At 44.4% G+C, this 17,588-nt stretch overlaps 1 protein-coding gene across 4 annotated transcripts; it reads right to left on the bottom strand.

Annotated features, from left to right (window-relative positions):
* Positions 1 to 5,338: 5,338 nt before the first annotated feature.
* LOC125963361 (endogenous retrovirus group K member 7 Env polyprotein-like) lies at positions 5,339 to 17,030 on the bottom strand. 4 transcript variants are annotated; one of them, XM_049705275.1, is made up of 3 exons: positions 15,782 to 17,030; positions 15,689 to 15,731; positions 5,339 to 6,180 (listed from the first exon to the last, which is right to left on the bottom strand). In XM_049705275.1, the coding sequence occupies exon 1, from the start codon at positions 16,722 to 16,724 to the stop codon at positions 15,807 to 15,809; it is 918 nt and encodes a 305-aa protein (XP_049561232.1). In that variant the 5' UTR covers positions 16,725 to 17,030; the 3' UTR covers positions 5,339 to 6,180; positions 15,689 to 15,731; positions 15,782 to 15,806. The 4 variants fall into 4 exon arrangements, with proteins under 4 accessions (XP_049561232.1, XP_049561233.1, XP_049561231.1 ...); XM_049705276.1 differs by lacking the exon at positions 15,689 to 15,731 and adding an exon at positions 6,297 to 6,339; XM_049705274.1 differs by lacking the exons at positions 15,689 to 15,731; positions 15,782 to 17,030 and adding exons at positions 6,297 to 6,339; positions 6,390 to 7,635.
* Positions 17,031 to 17,588: the final 558 nt, after the last annotated feature.

Here is a 17,588-nt window from a genome sequence, read left to right as displayed (position 1 = left end):
ACACCTGTGGGCCGGCTGAGCAACGCCGAGGTCCATTGGTTGATTCCCTCGGAGGACCCCTGTGCGTGCCGAGTGCTGGGCAACCACACACTGCGCGTTCCTTGAGGAGCGCTACATCTCCAGAGCCCTCGAACGCCCTCAGGACAACATGGCTGGTGAGTGCGAAGAGCCCAGGAAGACTCTGTCATGGCCCTTGTGTGAGCTGCCATGAGAGAACGCTGTGCTTGGAACACTGCGAGGCCCGCCCTCGTACCTGAAGTCACTCTGCTCGAGGAGAAAGTCAGCATCTTAGCATGCTGTGTGGCTCCCGGCACACCCAGCATGAACCCATGCCTGGAAGTAAGGCCCTGATTTGCCGTGCAGAAGCGGAGGCGTGCTGCAGTTTCCAGGAGGCGGTGGCCTCTGCTCTGCATACCTTGAACGGCAGCACAGCTTTCTGGACACCTGGGAGGCTAGCCGGGGCACCCTGTTCCCGGCAGGAACACTGAGTAACCCCAGGCGCACCTGGGTCTGCTAGGCAACTTCCAGGCCCGTAGCCCTTTAGAGCCCCTTTGTGCACGCCGAGCGTAGGGAAACGCACTGCCCTCTCTTTTGGAGCAGCTTGGTTTCCTCAGCACTCGCACACGTTCATGAACACCGTTCTGGCACGTCCCGCATGGCACGGAGGTCTTACGCGTTGCCCTAATCGGAGCTGCGCTCAGAGTAACCCTCGTCTTCACATTCCATCCAGGACCTCCTGACTGAAGGCACCATGCCTCCTAGAGGACGGCGGCTTGGGTTCTTACTGCAGTTCAAGCCCTGTTCCTTCTTTGGCACTGCAGGCAGCCCCAGGCCCAGAGGAGCAGCTACGGCGTTCCTGGGTTGAGACAGTTCGCTGGATGCGGGACTCCCTACTTTGGTAAGTTGACTCAGGGAAGGAAACACAGGGTAACCGGTGTCTCTTGGGACTCGTTAGAAACCACAGGGGTGTACGCTGAGTTTGCCCATGAAAACGTGGGCCTGCTGGAACTAGCCCTGCTTTCCCATTTTGAGGGCGGCATTCATGCCTGCCTTGACGCTCCCTGACATTCCCGGCTCCCGACAGGCCAGTGAGCCCTGGAAGAATGCTTCGGGGAAAATTATGAGTTTGCTCTCTCTAAACCAGGGGCTTCCGTGGCCGCGGTGGCGGTCCGCATGACAGTCTCTAGAGCTAAAGGGAACCTCAATGTGAGAACTCGCCTCCAGGTTAGGCCCTGAGTAGCCGTGCAGAAAGGGAGGCATGCAGCTCTTTCCAGGAGCTCTTAGTCGCTTTGCTTTAAAGGAAGTACACGTCCGGGGACTCCTAGGCCCCACGGGTGTGCATCATTTTCCCTCCAAGGTCACTGAGTGCCTCCAGACACCTGTGGGCCGGCTGAGCAATGCCGAGGTCCATTGGTTGATTCCCTCGGAGGACCCCTGTGTGTGCCGAGTGCTGGGCAACCACACACTGCGCGTTCCTTGAGGAGCGCTACATCTCCAGAGCCCTCGAACGCCCTCAGGACAACATGGCTGGTGAGTGCGAAGTGCCCAGGAAGACTCTGTCATGGCCCTTGTGTGAGTTGCCACGAGAGAACGCTGTGCTTGGAACACTGCGAGGCCCGCCCTCGTACCTGAAGTCACTCTGCTCGAGGAGAAAGTCAGCATCTTAGCATGCTGTGTGGCTCCCGGCACACCCAGCATGAACCCATGCCTGGAAGTAAGGCCCTGATTTGCCGTGCAGAAGCGGAGGCGTGCTGCAGTTTCCAGGAGGCGGTGGCCTCTGCTCTGCATACCTTGAACGGCAGCACAGCTTTCTGGACACCTGGGAGGCTAGCCGGGGCACCCTGTTCCCGGCAGGAACACTGAGTAACCCCAGGCGCACCTGGGTCTGCTAAGCAACATCCAGGCCCGTAGCCCTTTAGAGCCCCTCTGTGCACGCCGAGCGTAGGGAAACGCACTGCCCTCTCTTTTGGAGCAGTTTGGTTTCCTCAGCACTCGCACACGTTCACGAACACCGTTCTGGCATGTCCCACATGGCACGGAGGTCTTACGCGTTGCCCTAATCGGAGCTGCGCTCAGAGTAACCCTCGTCTTCGCATTCCATCCAGGACCTCCGGACTGAAGGCACCGTGCCTCCTAGAGGATGGCGGCTTGGGTTCTTACTGCAGTTCAATCCCTGTTCCTTCTTTGGCACTGCAGGCAGCCCCAGGCCCAGAGGAGCAGCTACGGCGTTCCTTGGTTGAGACAGTTCACTGGATGCGGGACTCCCTACTTCGGTAAGTTGACTCAGGGAAGGAAACACAGGGTAACCTGTGTCTCTTGGGACTCATTAGAAACCACAGGGATGTACGCTGAGTGTGCCCATGAAAACGTGGGCCTGCTGGAACTAGCACTGCTTTCCCATTTTGAGGGCGGCATTCATGCCTGCCTTGACGCTCCCTGACATTCCCGGCTCCCGACAGGCCAGTGAGCCCTGGAAGAATGCTTTGGAGAAAATTATGAGTTTGCTCTCTCTAAACCAGGGGCTTCCGTGGCCGCGGTGGTGGTCCGCATGACAGGCTCTAGAGCTAAAGGGAACCTCAACGTGAGAACTCGCCTCCAGGTTAGGCCCTGAGTAGCCGTGCAGAAAGGGAGGCATGCAGCTCTTTCCAGGAGTTCTTAGTCGCTTTGCTTTAAAGGTAGTACACGTCCGGGGACTCCTAGGACCAACGGGTGTGCGTCATTTTCCCTCCAAGGTCACTGAGTGCCTCCAGACACCTGTGGGCCGGCTGAGCAACGCCGAGGTCCATTGGTTGATTCCCTCGGAGGACCCCTGTGCGTGCCGAGTGCTGGGCAAGCACACACTGCGTGTTCCTTGAGGAGCGCTACATCTCCAGAGCCCTTGAACGCCCCCAGGACAACATGGCTGGTGAGTGCGAAGTGCCCAGGAAGACTCTGTCATGGCCCTTGTGTGAGTTGCCATGAGAGAACGCTGTGCTTGGAACACTGCGAGGCCCGCCCTCGTACCTGAAGTCACTCTGCTCGAGGAGAAAGTCAGCATCTTAGCATGCTGTGTGGCTCCCGGCACACCCAGCATGAACCCATGCCTGGAAGTAAGGCCCTGATTTGCCGTGTAGAAGTGGAGGCGTGCTGCAGTTTCCAGGAGGCGGTGGCCTCTGCTCTGCATACCTTGAACGGCAGCACAGCTTTCTGGACACCTGGGAGGCTAGCCGGGGCACCCTGTTCCCGGCAGGAACACTGAGTAACCCCAGGCGCACCTGGGTCTGCTAAGCAACATCCAGGCCCGTAGCCCTTTAGAGCCCCTCTGTGCACGCCGAGCGTAGGGAAACGCACTCCCCTCTCTTTTGGAGCAGCTTGGTTTCCTCAGCACTCGCACACGTTCACGAACACCGTTCTGGCACGTCCCGCATGGCACGGAGGTCTTACGCATTGCCCTAATCGGAGCTGCGCTCAGAGTAACCCTCGTCTTCGCATTCCATCCAGGACCTCCGGACTGAAGGCACCGTGCCTCCTAGAGGATGGCAGCTTGGGTTCTTACTGCAGTTCAAGCCCTGTTCCTTCTTTGGCACTGCAGGCAGCCCCAGGCCCAGAGGAGCAGCTACGGCGTTCCTTGGTTGAGACAGTTCACTGGATGCGGGACTCCCTACTTCGGTAAGTTGACTCAGGGAAGGAAACACAGGGTAACCTGTGTCTCTTGGGACTCATTAGAAACCACAGGGGTGTACGCTGAGTGTGCCCATGAAAACGGGGGCCTGCTGGAACTAGCCCTGCTTTCCAATTTTGAGGGCGGCATTCATGCCTGCCTTGACGCTCCGTGATATTCCCGGCTCCCGACAGGCCAGTGAGCCCTGGAAGAATGCTTCGGGGAAAATTATGAGTTTGCTCTCTCTAAACCAGGGGCTTCCGTGGCCACGGTGGCGGTCCGCATGACAGGCTCTAGAGCTAAATGGAACCTCAACGTGAGAACTCGCCTCCAGGTTAGGCCCTGAGTAGCCGTGCAGAAAGGGAGGCATGCAGCTCTTTCCAGGAGTTCTTAGTCGCTTTGCTTTAAAGGAAGTACACGTCCGGGGACTCCTAGGACCAACGGGTGTGCGTCATTTTCCCTCCAAGGTCACTGAGTGCCTCCAGACACCTGTGGGCCGGCTGAGCAACGCCGAGGTCCATTGGTTGATTACCTCGGAGGACCCCTGTGCGTGCCGAGTGCTGGGCAAGCACACACTGCGTGTTCCTTGAGGAGCGCTACATCTCCAGAGCCCTCGAACGCCCTCAGGACAACATGGTTGGTGAGTGCGAAGTGCCCAGGAAGACTCTGTCATGGCCCTTGTGTGAGCTGCCATGAGAGAACGCTGTGCTTGGAACACTGCGAGGCCCGCCCTCGTACCTGAAGTCACTCTGCTCGAGGAGAAAGTCAGCATCTTAGCATGCTGTGTGGCTCCCGGCACACCCAGCATGAACCCACGCATGGAAGTAAGGCCCTGATTTGCCGTGCAGAAGCGGAGGCGTGCTGCAGTTTCCAGGAGGCGGTGGCCTCTGCTCTGCATACCTTGAACGGCAGCACAGCTTTGTGGACACCTGGGAGGCTAGCCGGGGCACCCTGTTCCCGGCAGGAACACAGAGTAACCCCAGGCACACCTGGGTCTGCTAAGCAACATCCAGGCCTGCCGGGGACCAGCCCCAGCTGAACAGGTTTCACCGAAAGGGGAGACGGAGTCAGCGTGGACAGAACTCAAGACACCTCAGAGGATGCAAGGATCTGCCAAATTTATTCTTCTGATTTCCAAGTATTTATACTATAAAAAATCTCATTTTCAAATTCAACATCCTCATTCCCACACCAAAAACTCCCCCACATAAGCCATAAAACAAAGGTGATTTACATCAGCAAATTAATCAAAACACATTAGGTATTTTTCCCATCGCCCAGAGTCCCTTTCATCTTCTGTGGTCAAAGTCCCTTTCATCCTCTGTGGTTAGGTACATGTTGATCACATCTACGTCAGAAACTTCAGGAACTTGTCTGCAGTTTCTTTATTCTTCTCAGAAGATTAAGGTGTTCTTGTACCTGCACATTCTGCTTGACTAAATCATAAACTTAAACACATTATTCTATTAATAATTAAAAACAATCATACAACATTTCATCTACAAATTTCCCAACCCCACCGTAATAATCAAAACAATACACATTATTTTTTATACCTCTAAAAAATCATGGAAGCGGGCATTGTACCATAAACTCATTGATTAAACTCACTGTTGCATAAAAACTCGCTACCATACCCAGGTATTTCCCAACATGTTTATAACTCCACTGGGAGGCCATAACTCTTTCAATTTTTCTTTCAGAGTAAAAAGCTGCTGCAGAAATGTTCCCACCATTGTATTTCCCCAAGTCCAGTGCCCTGGCCTGGGAATAAAACTTTCAAATATAATCATTAAAAAAGCCAAAGTAGCTATAATCCTTCTCTTGATTTTTACCCTAACTTGGGGTTTTTCTTAAACCCCTGCGTTAAAACTATACATTTTTCCCAACACCAATAACAAAAATCACCTTAGGTAAAGGCAGGGGAAGACAAGGGGAACCACACAGAGCAAAGCCTTGCTACCACACAGAGGAAAGCTGTGGTCCACGGAGGAAATGGGAAACAAAGCCCTGCTGCGGCGGGAGAGCAGTTGCCATTGGCCAGGTCTCTTGTCTGCTACCTGGGTTCCCATCTGAGCTGGGCGTGGGAAGCGAAGCAGCCACGGGGACAAGAGATCTCCCTCAGAAGGGGTGAGGGTTCAGGCTCCTGCAAAGTTGGGGGGTGAGGGTCTATGCCCCACCTCTGTTGGCCCCCAAGTTCTCTCCTGATGGCCCCTCTGCGACTGTGCCTGTCTTAGGTTGTTCCTTCCCTGAGGAATCTTACCCGTCTCTGGCTAACCAGCCATCCTCCGGGGCCAAGCAGGGAGATGTGAGGTGTGCGAGGTGCAGTGCCCCCAGAGAAGGTCAGTTCTCTGTCACCTTGGTAGCCTATGCCCCCGTGGCCTCCACGCCCAGCACCTGCCCTGGGATTCCCTCGCCAACTGGCGGGGCCCCGGCTCTGGTCACATGTCTTCGGGAACCCAGGTTTCTCCTCCAGAGAGGGCCCAGCTTACAGCACTGGGCAAGAGAGACCAATTGCACGGCACCAGCCACCAGGAGGCCTCAACCTCAGTGTGGGCAGGAAAGCCCAGGCACCAGCCCTGGGCAAGGAGATTGTAAGAAGAGAGCGCCTCTTGGCAAAAGGGCAAGAGGGGCCGTTGCAGGACACCCTGTGTTCAGGAAGCTTTGCAAACGAGAGCTTTGCTTTTCCATATTTATGTCTGACAGCATCAGCTTTGCAGAGGAGAACTTTGCCTCTCCATATTTGTACCCGATAGCATCAACTTTGCTTGACACTACGGGTCTCGTCTGTGCTGTAACTCAAAGGCACTTCCTATGTGGCTCCCGACATCTCCCCCTTTTTTATTTTTTAAAAAGGCAGTATGTAATTCCACTTTGGTTCTGTATACACTTTGAAGGGCAGTTTGAATTAATCGGATAATGACTGGAAAAGAAATAAGAAGCAAAATTATAACCACTCCGGCAGCCCCATAATTTATTAAAATATGCATAAAGGAATTATTTTTAAAATAACTTTGTAAATTTTGTAAAAATTCTGCAGCAGCTTTAGAGGGATTCATATCATATTGAGAGGCTGCAATATCATAAATTTGTGTATGTAAATGTTCCAAATCAATTCCCAAATCACTAGAATTCCATACATTTAAAATATGCATTTGAATTTGTTCCCAAGAATATTCAGAATAATTTACTTTTAAAGGAGTAACACATATCCACGAATATTTTTTATGGCATGTTAAAGATAAGCGAATTTTTAAAGCAGCAAGTTCTTGACCAATATGTAAAACTGCTTCTTCAAGGGCATCAACTTTAGCTTCTAACTTTCTATCTATTGCTTCTTGAGTTGCCAAAGCCAAGGATATATTTTTTGATAAATCATTAGCATATTGTGCTGTTTGCACTTCCTTCACTAAAGCATATGTTGCGACAGTAAAAGAGCTTAATATTCCTATTAAGGCGGAAATTCCCAAAATCAAAGTAGCCACAAATCTTTTTGGCCGTATGAGCTCTCCAACCTGTCTTATAATTTCCGCCCCTATATCTGTATACCAAGATTCATTAAGCGCTACTGGCAGCACAATATAAGCTGGTCTTTTTAACACCATTATAGTTGAAACATTCATTTCAGGAATAATGCAAGTGGTTAATATACATTGCTGACAAGTAATATAAAACCTCATATTATACTGCATAATCTGCAACTTTTCACTATCATTAGAAAGCAATAAGGAATATGGAGATAACACACAGGTTTGAACATAATACTCTTCCACATGGGTAGTAGCTCTAATTAGCGTTATTTTACGAGTGGTTAAGGGCAATCTCCATAACTGAGATTGATAATAGGTTTTATTTTCATAAACAAAAGTATAAATAGGAGCCACCCATCCATGACTATTCCATCTATTTATCTTTAATGGACGGGAAATATAGGTATCATTCCATGGGTATAGCAAGCCTAACTTTAAATATGTTCTATAATCTCCTTCAGGAAAATTACTACTCCAGTCTGAAATATAATATTTAATTCCAGGAATAGATATTTTATTTTCTTTATTATACATACAATATATCCATGAAGGATATCCAGTTTTAATATTTATCCAAATCCATTCATTTGTAGCTTCCCCTACAGCCTCATCACAATCATCATATTTAAAAGGATGAACAACTTTAGGCAAAGATTTATTAACAAAAACTTGATTTTGTCTTACAACTTTCCCTAACAATGACCATAAATATCTTGTGGTTTTATCTCTTCCTACTGGCTCTTTAGGGGGCCTTTTAGGGGAATCTGTCAAAAATCCTGCATCAACTACTGACAAACACCCATTTTTTATTTGACTATTTCCTATTAACCCTGAATCAAGAAAAAAGCATATTGGAGGAAAATCAATCTAACCTGTAAATGAATAATTAAAATTAACTACAAATTGTTTATAGCCCTGTGCTCCTCGACTACCATCGGTTAATTCAGGAAATGAGGAAGTTACTGGAATATTAGAATCTTTCCAAGTACATGTATGTAAAATAGGAGGATCTGGAAAATAAGCCCAGTACGTACCGTTGGCACTTACCTGAACCGAAAGCAAGCTAAGCATAGCCACAAAAAAATTAGCAGTCGTCAAAGGCACTCCTTGAGCATTCATAGCATTTTCAGCATTCAGACAAAGCTTTTTAATTGCTCCCCATGTAATTGGAGCCGCTTCAACGGTGGAGGCAGTATACTTTCTTTTTCGTGAACGAAACTTCTTCTCCAAAATTTTTGGAGAAGTTTGTACCTCCTTATCGCAAAATGATTCAAGCGACAGCTGTGTCATCGGAGGACCCACTTTCTGTGACTGCGGTTCCGCCATCTCGGCAGTAGATTTTCTTTTCTGAAAGACGCTTTAGTAAATTCCCCACCTCAGGGTGTCTAATTAATCGATCAGGAATCCAAATTGGTGAATCAAAATTCTGGGGAAAAATACAAGCATATCCTCTACCACTAGTTAATAATGTATCTGGCCCATTCCATTTTCCTGTTAAAACATCCTTCCATAATACCCTTGGTTTCACATTTTCTTCATTTATCTCCCAATGTCTCATCATAGGAGTTTTCTCTTTATCATTCATATTTAAATAATTTAATACAAACATGGAATGATTAAGTAAATGATGAGGAGAAAAATATTTTAAATCTCCATTTTGCAATTTATAAATCATATTTTTTAATACCTGATTGGTTCTTTCAATTATAGCTTGTCCTTGTGGATTATAAGGAATTCCTGTACTATGGGCTATGCCAAACTGTTGGCATAATTGCTGAAAAGACTTAGAAACATAAGCAGGGCCATTATCAGTTTTTAACTTTCGGGGAATTCCCAAATAACTAAAACAAAACATCAAGTGCTGGCACACATCCTTAAAGGCCTCTCCAGTCCTAGCTGAGGCTACAATTACATGTGAGAAGGTGTCCACACAAACATGTACATAGGACAGCTTTCCAAAACTAGGCACATGAGTCACATCCATTTGCCACAGATCATTAGCTCGCAAACCTCGAGGATTTACTCCTTGCTGAGGTACATTAGTTTGTGTAGGGCACACAGAGCAATTTTTTACTATTTCTCTTGCCGCTTCTCTGGATAGGCTAAACTGATATCTTAAAGCATTAGCATTTTGATGATGTAGTTGATGAGATTTTATTGCTTCTTGTACTTTATTTTCATCTACTATAAAAATTTTAGTCAGGGCATCAGCAGAGGCATTGCCTTCTGCTAAAGGCCCTGGCAATCCAGAGTGAGCTCTAATATGGCCTATATAATAAGGCTGTGTTCTTTCCCATATACTTTTTTGTAATCTCTTAAGTAATTTAATTATTGTACTCTTATTTTCAGGAAAGGCTGCTGTTTCTATTGCTGGAAATAATTTAACTATATATAAGGAATCAGTATATAAATTAATTTTCTTATCCCTGGTTAATTTCATCACTTCTATAACTGCCATAATTTCTGATTGCTGTGCTGAGCAATTTTCTGTATTTAATACCTTCTTTTCATTATTAATAATATAGGCTGCCCTCCCTAAGGAGGATCCATCAGTAAATACTAATATGGCCTCTTCCAAAGGTTTCATCTTATAATATGTAGGAAAAACCACCATATGTTCCTTAAAAAACTGTAGCAATACACTTTTAGGCAAATGAAATAAAATTTGACCTCTAAATGAGGCCAGGGCTATTCCTAATGAATCTTCTAACAACAGCAAGGCCTCTAATTGATCTTTATTATAAGGTATAATTATATTATCCATATCTTTTCCAAATAACTCTCTACTTCTCTTTCTACCTTTAATAATTAATAAACTAACCATAAAAGGGTATAAGGCAACAATCTTTTTTGGACTAGCAGCCAAATGTATCCATTCTAGTGGTCCATTTTGCCATAATAATCCTGTAGGAATAACTGGAGTCCTTAAAATAATTAAATCCCAAGGTTTGGTATAATCCAATCTTTTAATAAAAACATTTTTTAAAGCTTTTTCTATTTTTTCTATGGCTAGTTTTCCTTCTGCAATTAACTCTCTAGGGGATAAGGGGTTAGAATCTCCTTGTAATATCAAAAACAAAGGTTTTAATTCCACAGTAGTAATTTTTAACAAAGGCCTTATCCAATTTATATCTCCTAAAAACTTTTGAAAATCATTTAAAGTAACCAAATGATCAGTTCTTAACTGAAAAGGTATATGCTGAATGGAAAATTCCTGTATTAATCTGCCCAAATAATTATAAGGAGGTTCAGTTTGAATTTTTTCTGGAGCAACTTTTAATCCATACTCCTGTAAAGCTTCCATCATATCCTGCAATGCCTGATGTAAGTAGGCTTTATCCTTATGGGCCAATAATATATCATCCATATAATGTATTAAATATATTTCTTTATATTTCTGTCTTATATTACATATGGCCTGGTCTACATATTTCTGACATAAGGTAGGGCTATTTTTCATACCCTGCGGTAAAACTTTCCATTGATACCTCTGATATGGTCTGATAAAATTAGGAGAGGGTACACTAAATGCAAATCTTTTTCTGTCCTCCTTATGTAAGGGGATCGTGAAAAAGCAATCTTGCAAATCTATAACTATAATAGCATAATTTTCAGGAATGGCTACTGGAGAGGGAAGTCCAGGCTGTAAAGCCCCCATTGTTTCCATGGTTTTATTTATTGCTCTAAGATCTTGTAATAGTCTCCATTTTCCTGATTTTTTCTTTATAACAAATATAGGAGTATTCCAAGGGCTGTTAAAGGGTTCAATATGTCCTGCCAATAATTGCTGTTCCACTAATTCTTCTGCAGCTGCTAATTTCTCAGAAGTTAGGGGCCATTGTTCCACCCATACAGGTTCCTCTGAAAGCCACACTATAGGGTCAGCTGCTTTTAAAACAATGGCCCCCGTTATAAATTTGGATAGCCCACTCCATGTTTATCATTTTTGGGCTCAGCAACCACAGGATATAATCTTCCCTCCTGATTTTTTCCTAGACCTTTATCTGGGTCATATCCCATTTTTAACATCTGTGAGGAGACCCAGTCATCTGGACTATACAAGAGCATTCCCATCTGCATAAGTATGTCTCTTCCCCAAATGGACATTGGCAGGCCAGGTATTACATAAGGACAAAAGGAGCCTGCTTGTTTATTGGCAGTATTCTCCCAATTTAAAATCTGGGAACTCTTAGCTACTGCTGGAGCAGTTCCTAAACCTACTAACATATTGTCAGCATGCCGGGTAGGCCAGCTGCTAGGCCAATCTTTTCCTGCTATGCAGGAAGAATCTGCACCAGTATCTAACAATCCCTGAATAATCTTTCCATTAATTTTTAAAGTTTTTAAAGGCCTATTTCTAGTAATTTCTTGAATCCAAAATACCATATCACTGGAGCCAAATCCTTTCTCATTTCTTGCTTCCTGAACAACATTCTTTCCTGTTTTATAATATGGTAACAATAACAACTGTGCTATTCTTTGTCCTACATAAATTTGTTGTGTTTTATTAGAGGGAGCCACCATTATGTGAATTTCTCCTGTATAATCAGAATCAATAACTCCAGGCAACACTATTAGGCCAGATAAAGAAGTTGAACTCCGACCAATAATTAAGCCCATTATTCCTGGGGGCAATGGACCTTTAATCCCAGTTGGTATTTTTACAACTGGAGAGTCAGGAGTTAATATTGTTGCGGAGGTGGCACAGAGGTCCAATCCTGCGCTGCCTGGGGTGGCCCTGAACAATTCATCGATTCCCCTGAGGGAAGAAAGGGATTGAGCGTCTGGTGAATTGCCCCTATTGTTTGTTGGGCCCGGGGTCGGGCCCGAAATAAGTTTCCCGAATTAGTTCCAGCAGATGCATCTGGAAAAACAGGTGCAGGAAATATTGGCATCTGCGCGCCAGCCTGAGGCATTGCAGAAACCCCATTAGGGGGAAGAATATGTCCATCCTTGTGATATTTACTCCTACACAATTTAGTCCAATGATTTCCTTTCCCACATCTTTGGCAAGGAGTCTTTGGAACCCCAACATTACCAGGAGATATCATTCTAACAGGACCTGGTGGAGGTATATTTTTATTAGGACATTCCCTACTAAAATGACCTGCGCCTCCACAAGCAAAGCAATTATTTCCTTTTGGTCCCTTAGGGTTTTTTGTTTTTTGAACCATATTCATCATACATTGAGGAAGTGTTTCTCCCTTTAGGGCGGCTGCCAAAGCAATCCCTTGCATATAAGAGGGACCAACGTCAGAACATTGTTTAATGAAATCTGAAATACTTCCAGTTTTTCTAATAGGGCGAATCAGGTTCTGGCAAACAGGATTGGCATTTTCAAAGGCTAGTTGTTTTGCCAACATGTTAGCTGCATCCTCATCGGTTATCACTCTTTTTATCTCGGTTAGCAAGCGAGAAACAAAATCCTCATATGGCTCCTCAGGCTTTTGTCTTAAATCTGTCAAAGTGGAGGCTTTTCCTGGAGTCAAAGGCAAAGACTTCCAGGCATTCACTGCACACGTAGTTACTTGCCATAAGGCCTCCTTTCCCATATGCATCTGCTGTTGGGTTGTATCATATTCTCCCTGGCCCAACAACATATCTTTAGTAATATCAAATTTATCCCATTTCTTATTTAAAGCATGTTGCTTAGCCACCCATTCTTCATATTCTGTTTTCCAAAGCAAATATTGTCCTCCAGATAAACAGGCCTTTGCAACCTGAATCCAGTCATATGGAGTCATCCATCTATTTGCCAAGGCATCTATAAGAGTCATAGTATAAGGCGCCAACGGTCCATAATCTACACAGGCCTTTTTAAGTTCTTTTAAAAGTTTTAGAGGCAAAGGATCCCAATATACATCATCATCATCATCAAAACCATCCTCATAAATGACTGGAAAGCAGGCGGCAAAAGCATAATCATCATCTTCACCGTTTATTCTCCTATGCTTTTTATATTTGCCTTGGCTTTTATTAAAAGGTGGCGAAGGTGGTGGGCCCCTAGCCTTTAAAGGCGGTGGAGGTGGTAGGCCCTTAACATTTAAAGTTGAATGTCCTAATCTCTTTAAAGGGAGAAATGAAGAACTTAAAGGTGCCGGTGGGGCGGTCGGTAAACGACCCAAAGGGCGCTTATCCTGTAAATTAGGCCTATTTTTCTTAATTTCTTGCTTTGAAAAAGCACCATAGGGTTCATACTTCCTTCTTTCATAATCATATGCAGCAGCATCTAAATCATCCTGATCTGCAGGAGGCAATTCATCATCAAAAGGAGGATTCTTTAACAAATTAGACTTATTATCAATAGGTGAGTCAATTTCCTCCTCTGAATCATCATCCTTGAGGTTACAATCTTTTAAAGCTGCAGCCATAACCTCAGTTTCTTTTGATGTTTTTGGAGAAAGTAACGGAGTACATTCATCCATTACTTCTACAGGATTTTTATATGGATTCTTTTGACCTTCAGGCAAAGGAGCAATGCTCTCTCTAATAAGGTTCCATAAAGTAAAAGTATCTACTGGAACCTTCTCAGGTCCAAAATGACTGTAATATACTTGCAAAGTTTGTCCCACCTTTTGCCAGGTTTCTATATTAACTGTTCCCTGTTCTGGAAACCATGGGCATTGTTCCTGTACAAACTGAAAGAACTGAGTTAGTTGCTTACTAGTTACCTTAATTCCTCTTCCATTTATCATATGTTTAACTATATCAATAAATAAGAGCCTCTCTTTGGACTCAGCGTGTCCCATCTTGACACCGCCTTACTCACCTTCCTAACCAGTATTCCTAACTGGGGGTCTGCAGCACCCTACGGTGAGACTCCTATCCGTCTGAAAAAAATAATACTTACCCCTTCAGGTCCCTGTTCGGGCGCCACTTGCCGGGGACCAGCCCCAGCTGAACAGGTTTCACCGAAAGGGGAGACGGAGTCGGCGTGGACAGAACACAAGACACCTCAGAGGATGCAAGGATCTGCCAAATTTATTCTTCTGATTTCCAAGTATTTATACTATAAAAAATCTCATTTTCAAATTCAACATCCTCATTCCCACGCCAAAAACTCCCCCACATAAGCCATAAAACAAAGGTGATTTACATCAGCAAATTAATCAAAACAAATTAGGTATTTTTCCCATCGCCCAGAGTCCCTTTCATCTTCTGTGGTCAAAGTCCCTTTCATCCTCTGTGGTTAGGTACATGTTGATCACATCTACGTCAGAAACTTCAGGAACTTGTCTGCAGTTTCTTTATTCTTCTCAGAAGATTAAGGTGTTCTTGTACCTGCACATTCTGCTTGACTAAATCATAAACTTAAACACATTATTCTATTAATAATTAAAAACAATCATACAACATTTCATCTACAAATTTCCCAACCCCACCGTAATAATCAAAACAATACACATTATTTTTTATACCTCTAAAAAATCATGGAAGCGGGCATTGTACCATAAACTCATTGATTAAACTCATTGTTGCATAAAAACTCGCTACCATACCCAGGTATTTCCCAACATGTTTATAACTCCACTGGGAGGCCATAACTCTTTCAATTTTTCTTTCAGAGTAAAAAGCTGCTGCAGAAATGTTCCCACCATTGTATTTCCCCAAGTCCAGTGCCCTGGCCTGGGAATAAAACTTTCAAATATAATCATTAAAAAAGCCAAAGTAGCTATAATCCTTCTCTTGATTTTTACCCTAACTTGGGGTTTTTCTTAAACCCCTGCATTAAAACTATACATTTTTCCCAATACCAATAACAAAAATCACCTTAGGTAAAGGCAGGGGAAGACAAGGGGAACCACACAGAGCAAAGCCTTGCTACCACACAGAGGAAAGCTGTGGTCCACGGAGGAAATGGGAAACAAAGCCCTGCTGCGGCGGGAGAGCAGTTGCCATTGGCCAGGTCTCTTGTCTGCTACCTGGGTTCCCATCTGAGCTGGGCGTGGGAAGCGAAGCAGCCACGGGGACAAGAGATCTCCCTCAGAAGGGGTGAGGGTTCAGGCTCCTGCAAAGTTGGGGGGTGAGGGTCTATGCCCCACCTCTGTTGGCCCCCAAGTTCTCTCCTGATGGCCCCTCTGCGACTGTGCCTGTCTTAGGTTGTTCCTTCCCTGAGGAATCTTACCCGTCTCTGGCTAACCAGCCATCCTCCGGGGCCAAGCAGGGAGATGTGAGGTGTGCGAGGTGCAGTGCCCCCAGAGAAGGTCAGTTCTCTGTCACCTTGGTAGCCTATGCCCCCGTGGCCTCCACGCCCAGCACCTGCCCTGGGATTCCCTCGCCAACTGGCGGGGCCCCGGCTCTGGTCACATGTCTTCGGGAACCCAGGTTTCTCCTCCAGAGAGGGCCCAGCTTACAGCACTGGGCAAGAGAGACCAATTGCACGGCACCAGCCACCAGGAGGCCTCAACCTCAGTGTGGGCAGGAAAGCCCAGGCACCAGCCCTGGGCAAGGAGATTGTAAGAAGAGAGCGCCTCTTGGCAAAAGGGCAAGAGGGGCCGTTGCAGGACACCCTGTGTTCAGGAAGCTTTGCAAACGAGAGCTTTGCTTTTCCATATTTATGTCTGACAGCATCAGCTTTGCAGAGGAGAACTTTGCCTCTCCATATTTGTACCCGATAGCATCAACTTTGCTTGACACTACGGGTCTCGTCTGTGCTGTAACTCAAAGGCACTTCCTATGTGGCTCCCGACATCTCCCCCTTTTTTATTTTTTAAAAAGGCAGTATGTAATTCCACTTTGGTTCTGTATACACTTTGAAGGGCAGTTTGAATTAATCGGATAATGACTGGAAAAGAAATAAGAAGCAAAATTATAACCACTCCGGCAGCCCCATAATTTATTAAAATATGCATAAAGGAATTATTTTTAAAATAACTTTGTAAATTTTGTAAAAATTCTGCAGCAGCTTTAGAGGGATTCATATCATATTGAGAGGCTGCAATATCATAAATTTGTGTATGTAAATGTTCCAAATCAATTCCCAAATCACTAGAATTCCATACATTTAAAATATGCATTTGAATTTGTTCCCAAGAATATTCAGAATAATTTACTTTTAAAGGAGTAACACATATCCACGAATATTTTTTATGGCATGTTAAAGATAAGCGAATTTTTAAAGCAGCAAGTTCTTGACCAATATGTAAAACTGCTTCTTCAAGGGCATCAACTTTAGCTTCTAACTTTCTATCTATTGCTTCTTGAGTTGCCAAAGCCAAGGATATATTTTTTGATAAATCATTAGCATATTGTGCTGTTTGCACTTCCTTCACTAAAGCATATGTTGCGACAGTAAAAGAGCTTAATATTCCTATTAAGGCGGAAATTCCCAAAATCAAAGTAGCCACAAATCTTTTTGGCCGTATGAGCTCTCCAACCTGTCTTATAATTTCCGCCCCTATATCTGTATACCAAGATTCATTAAGCGCTACTGGCAGCACAATATAAGCTGGTCTTTTTAACACCATTATAGTTGAAACATTCATTTCAGGAATAATGCAAGTGGTTAATATACATTGCTGACAAGTAATATAAAACCTCATATTATACTGCATAATCTGCAACTTTTCACTATCATTAGAAAGCAATAAGGAATATGGAGATAACACACAGGTTTGAACATAATACTCTTCCACATGGGTAGTAGCTCTAATTAGCGTTATTTTACGAGTGGTTAAGGGCAATCTCCATAACTGAGATTGATAATAGGTTTTATTTTCATAAACAAAAGTATAAATAGGAGCCACCCATCCATGACTATTCCATCTATTTATCTTTAATGGACGGGAAATATAGGTATCATTCCATGGGTATAGCAAGCCTAACTTTAAATATGTTCTATAATCTCCTTCAGGAAAATTACTACTCCAGTCTGAAATATAATATTTAATTCCAGGAATAGATATTTTATTTTCTTTATTATACATACAATATATCCATGAAGGATATCCAGTTTTAATATTTATCCAAATCCATTCATTTGTAGCTTCCCCTACAGCCTCATCACAATCATCATATTTAAAAGGATGAACAACTTTAGGCAAAGATTTATTAACAAAAACTTGATTTTGTCTTACAACTTTCCCTAACAATGACCATAAATATCTTGTGGTTTTATCTCTTCCTACTGGCTCTTTAGGGGGCCTTTTAGGGGAATCTGTCAAAAATCCTGCATCAACTACTGACAAACACCCATTTTTTATTTGACTATTTCCTATTAACCCTGAATCAAGAAAAAAGCATATTGGAGGAAAATCAATCTAACCTGTAAATGAATAATTAAAATTAACTACAAATTGTTTATAGCCCTGTGCTCCTCGACTACCATCGGTTAATTCAGGAAATGAGGAAGTTACTGGAATATTAGAATCTTTCCAAGTACATGTATGTAAAATAGGAGGATCTGGAAAATAAGCCCA

Source organism: Orcinus orca, unplaced genomic scaffold (genome assembly GCF_937001465.1).
Source record: "Orcinus orca unplaced genomic scaffold, mOrcOrc1.1 scaffold_51, whole genome shotgun sequence".
In the NCBI taxonomy this organism is placed as follows: Eukaryota; Metazoa; Chordata; class Mammalia; order Artiodactyla; family Delphinidae; genus Orcinus; species Orcinus orca.
Note: the sequence above shows the minus strand (reverse complement) of the source record. Positions and strands in the feature narration are given on the sequence as shown.

Bases quoted from the DNA above. Each gene is read 5' to 3' on its own strand.
- LOC125963361 (XM_049705275.1), bottom strand. From the start codon at position 16,724: ATGCAGTATAATATGAGGTTTTATATTACTTGTCAGCAATGTATATTA.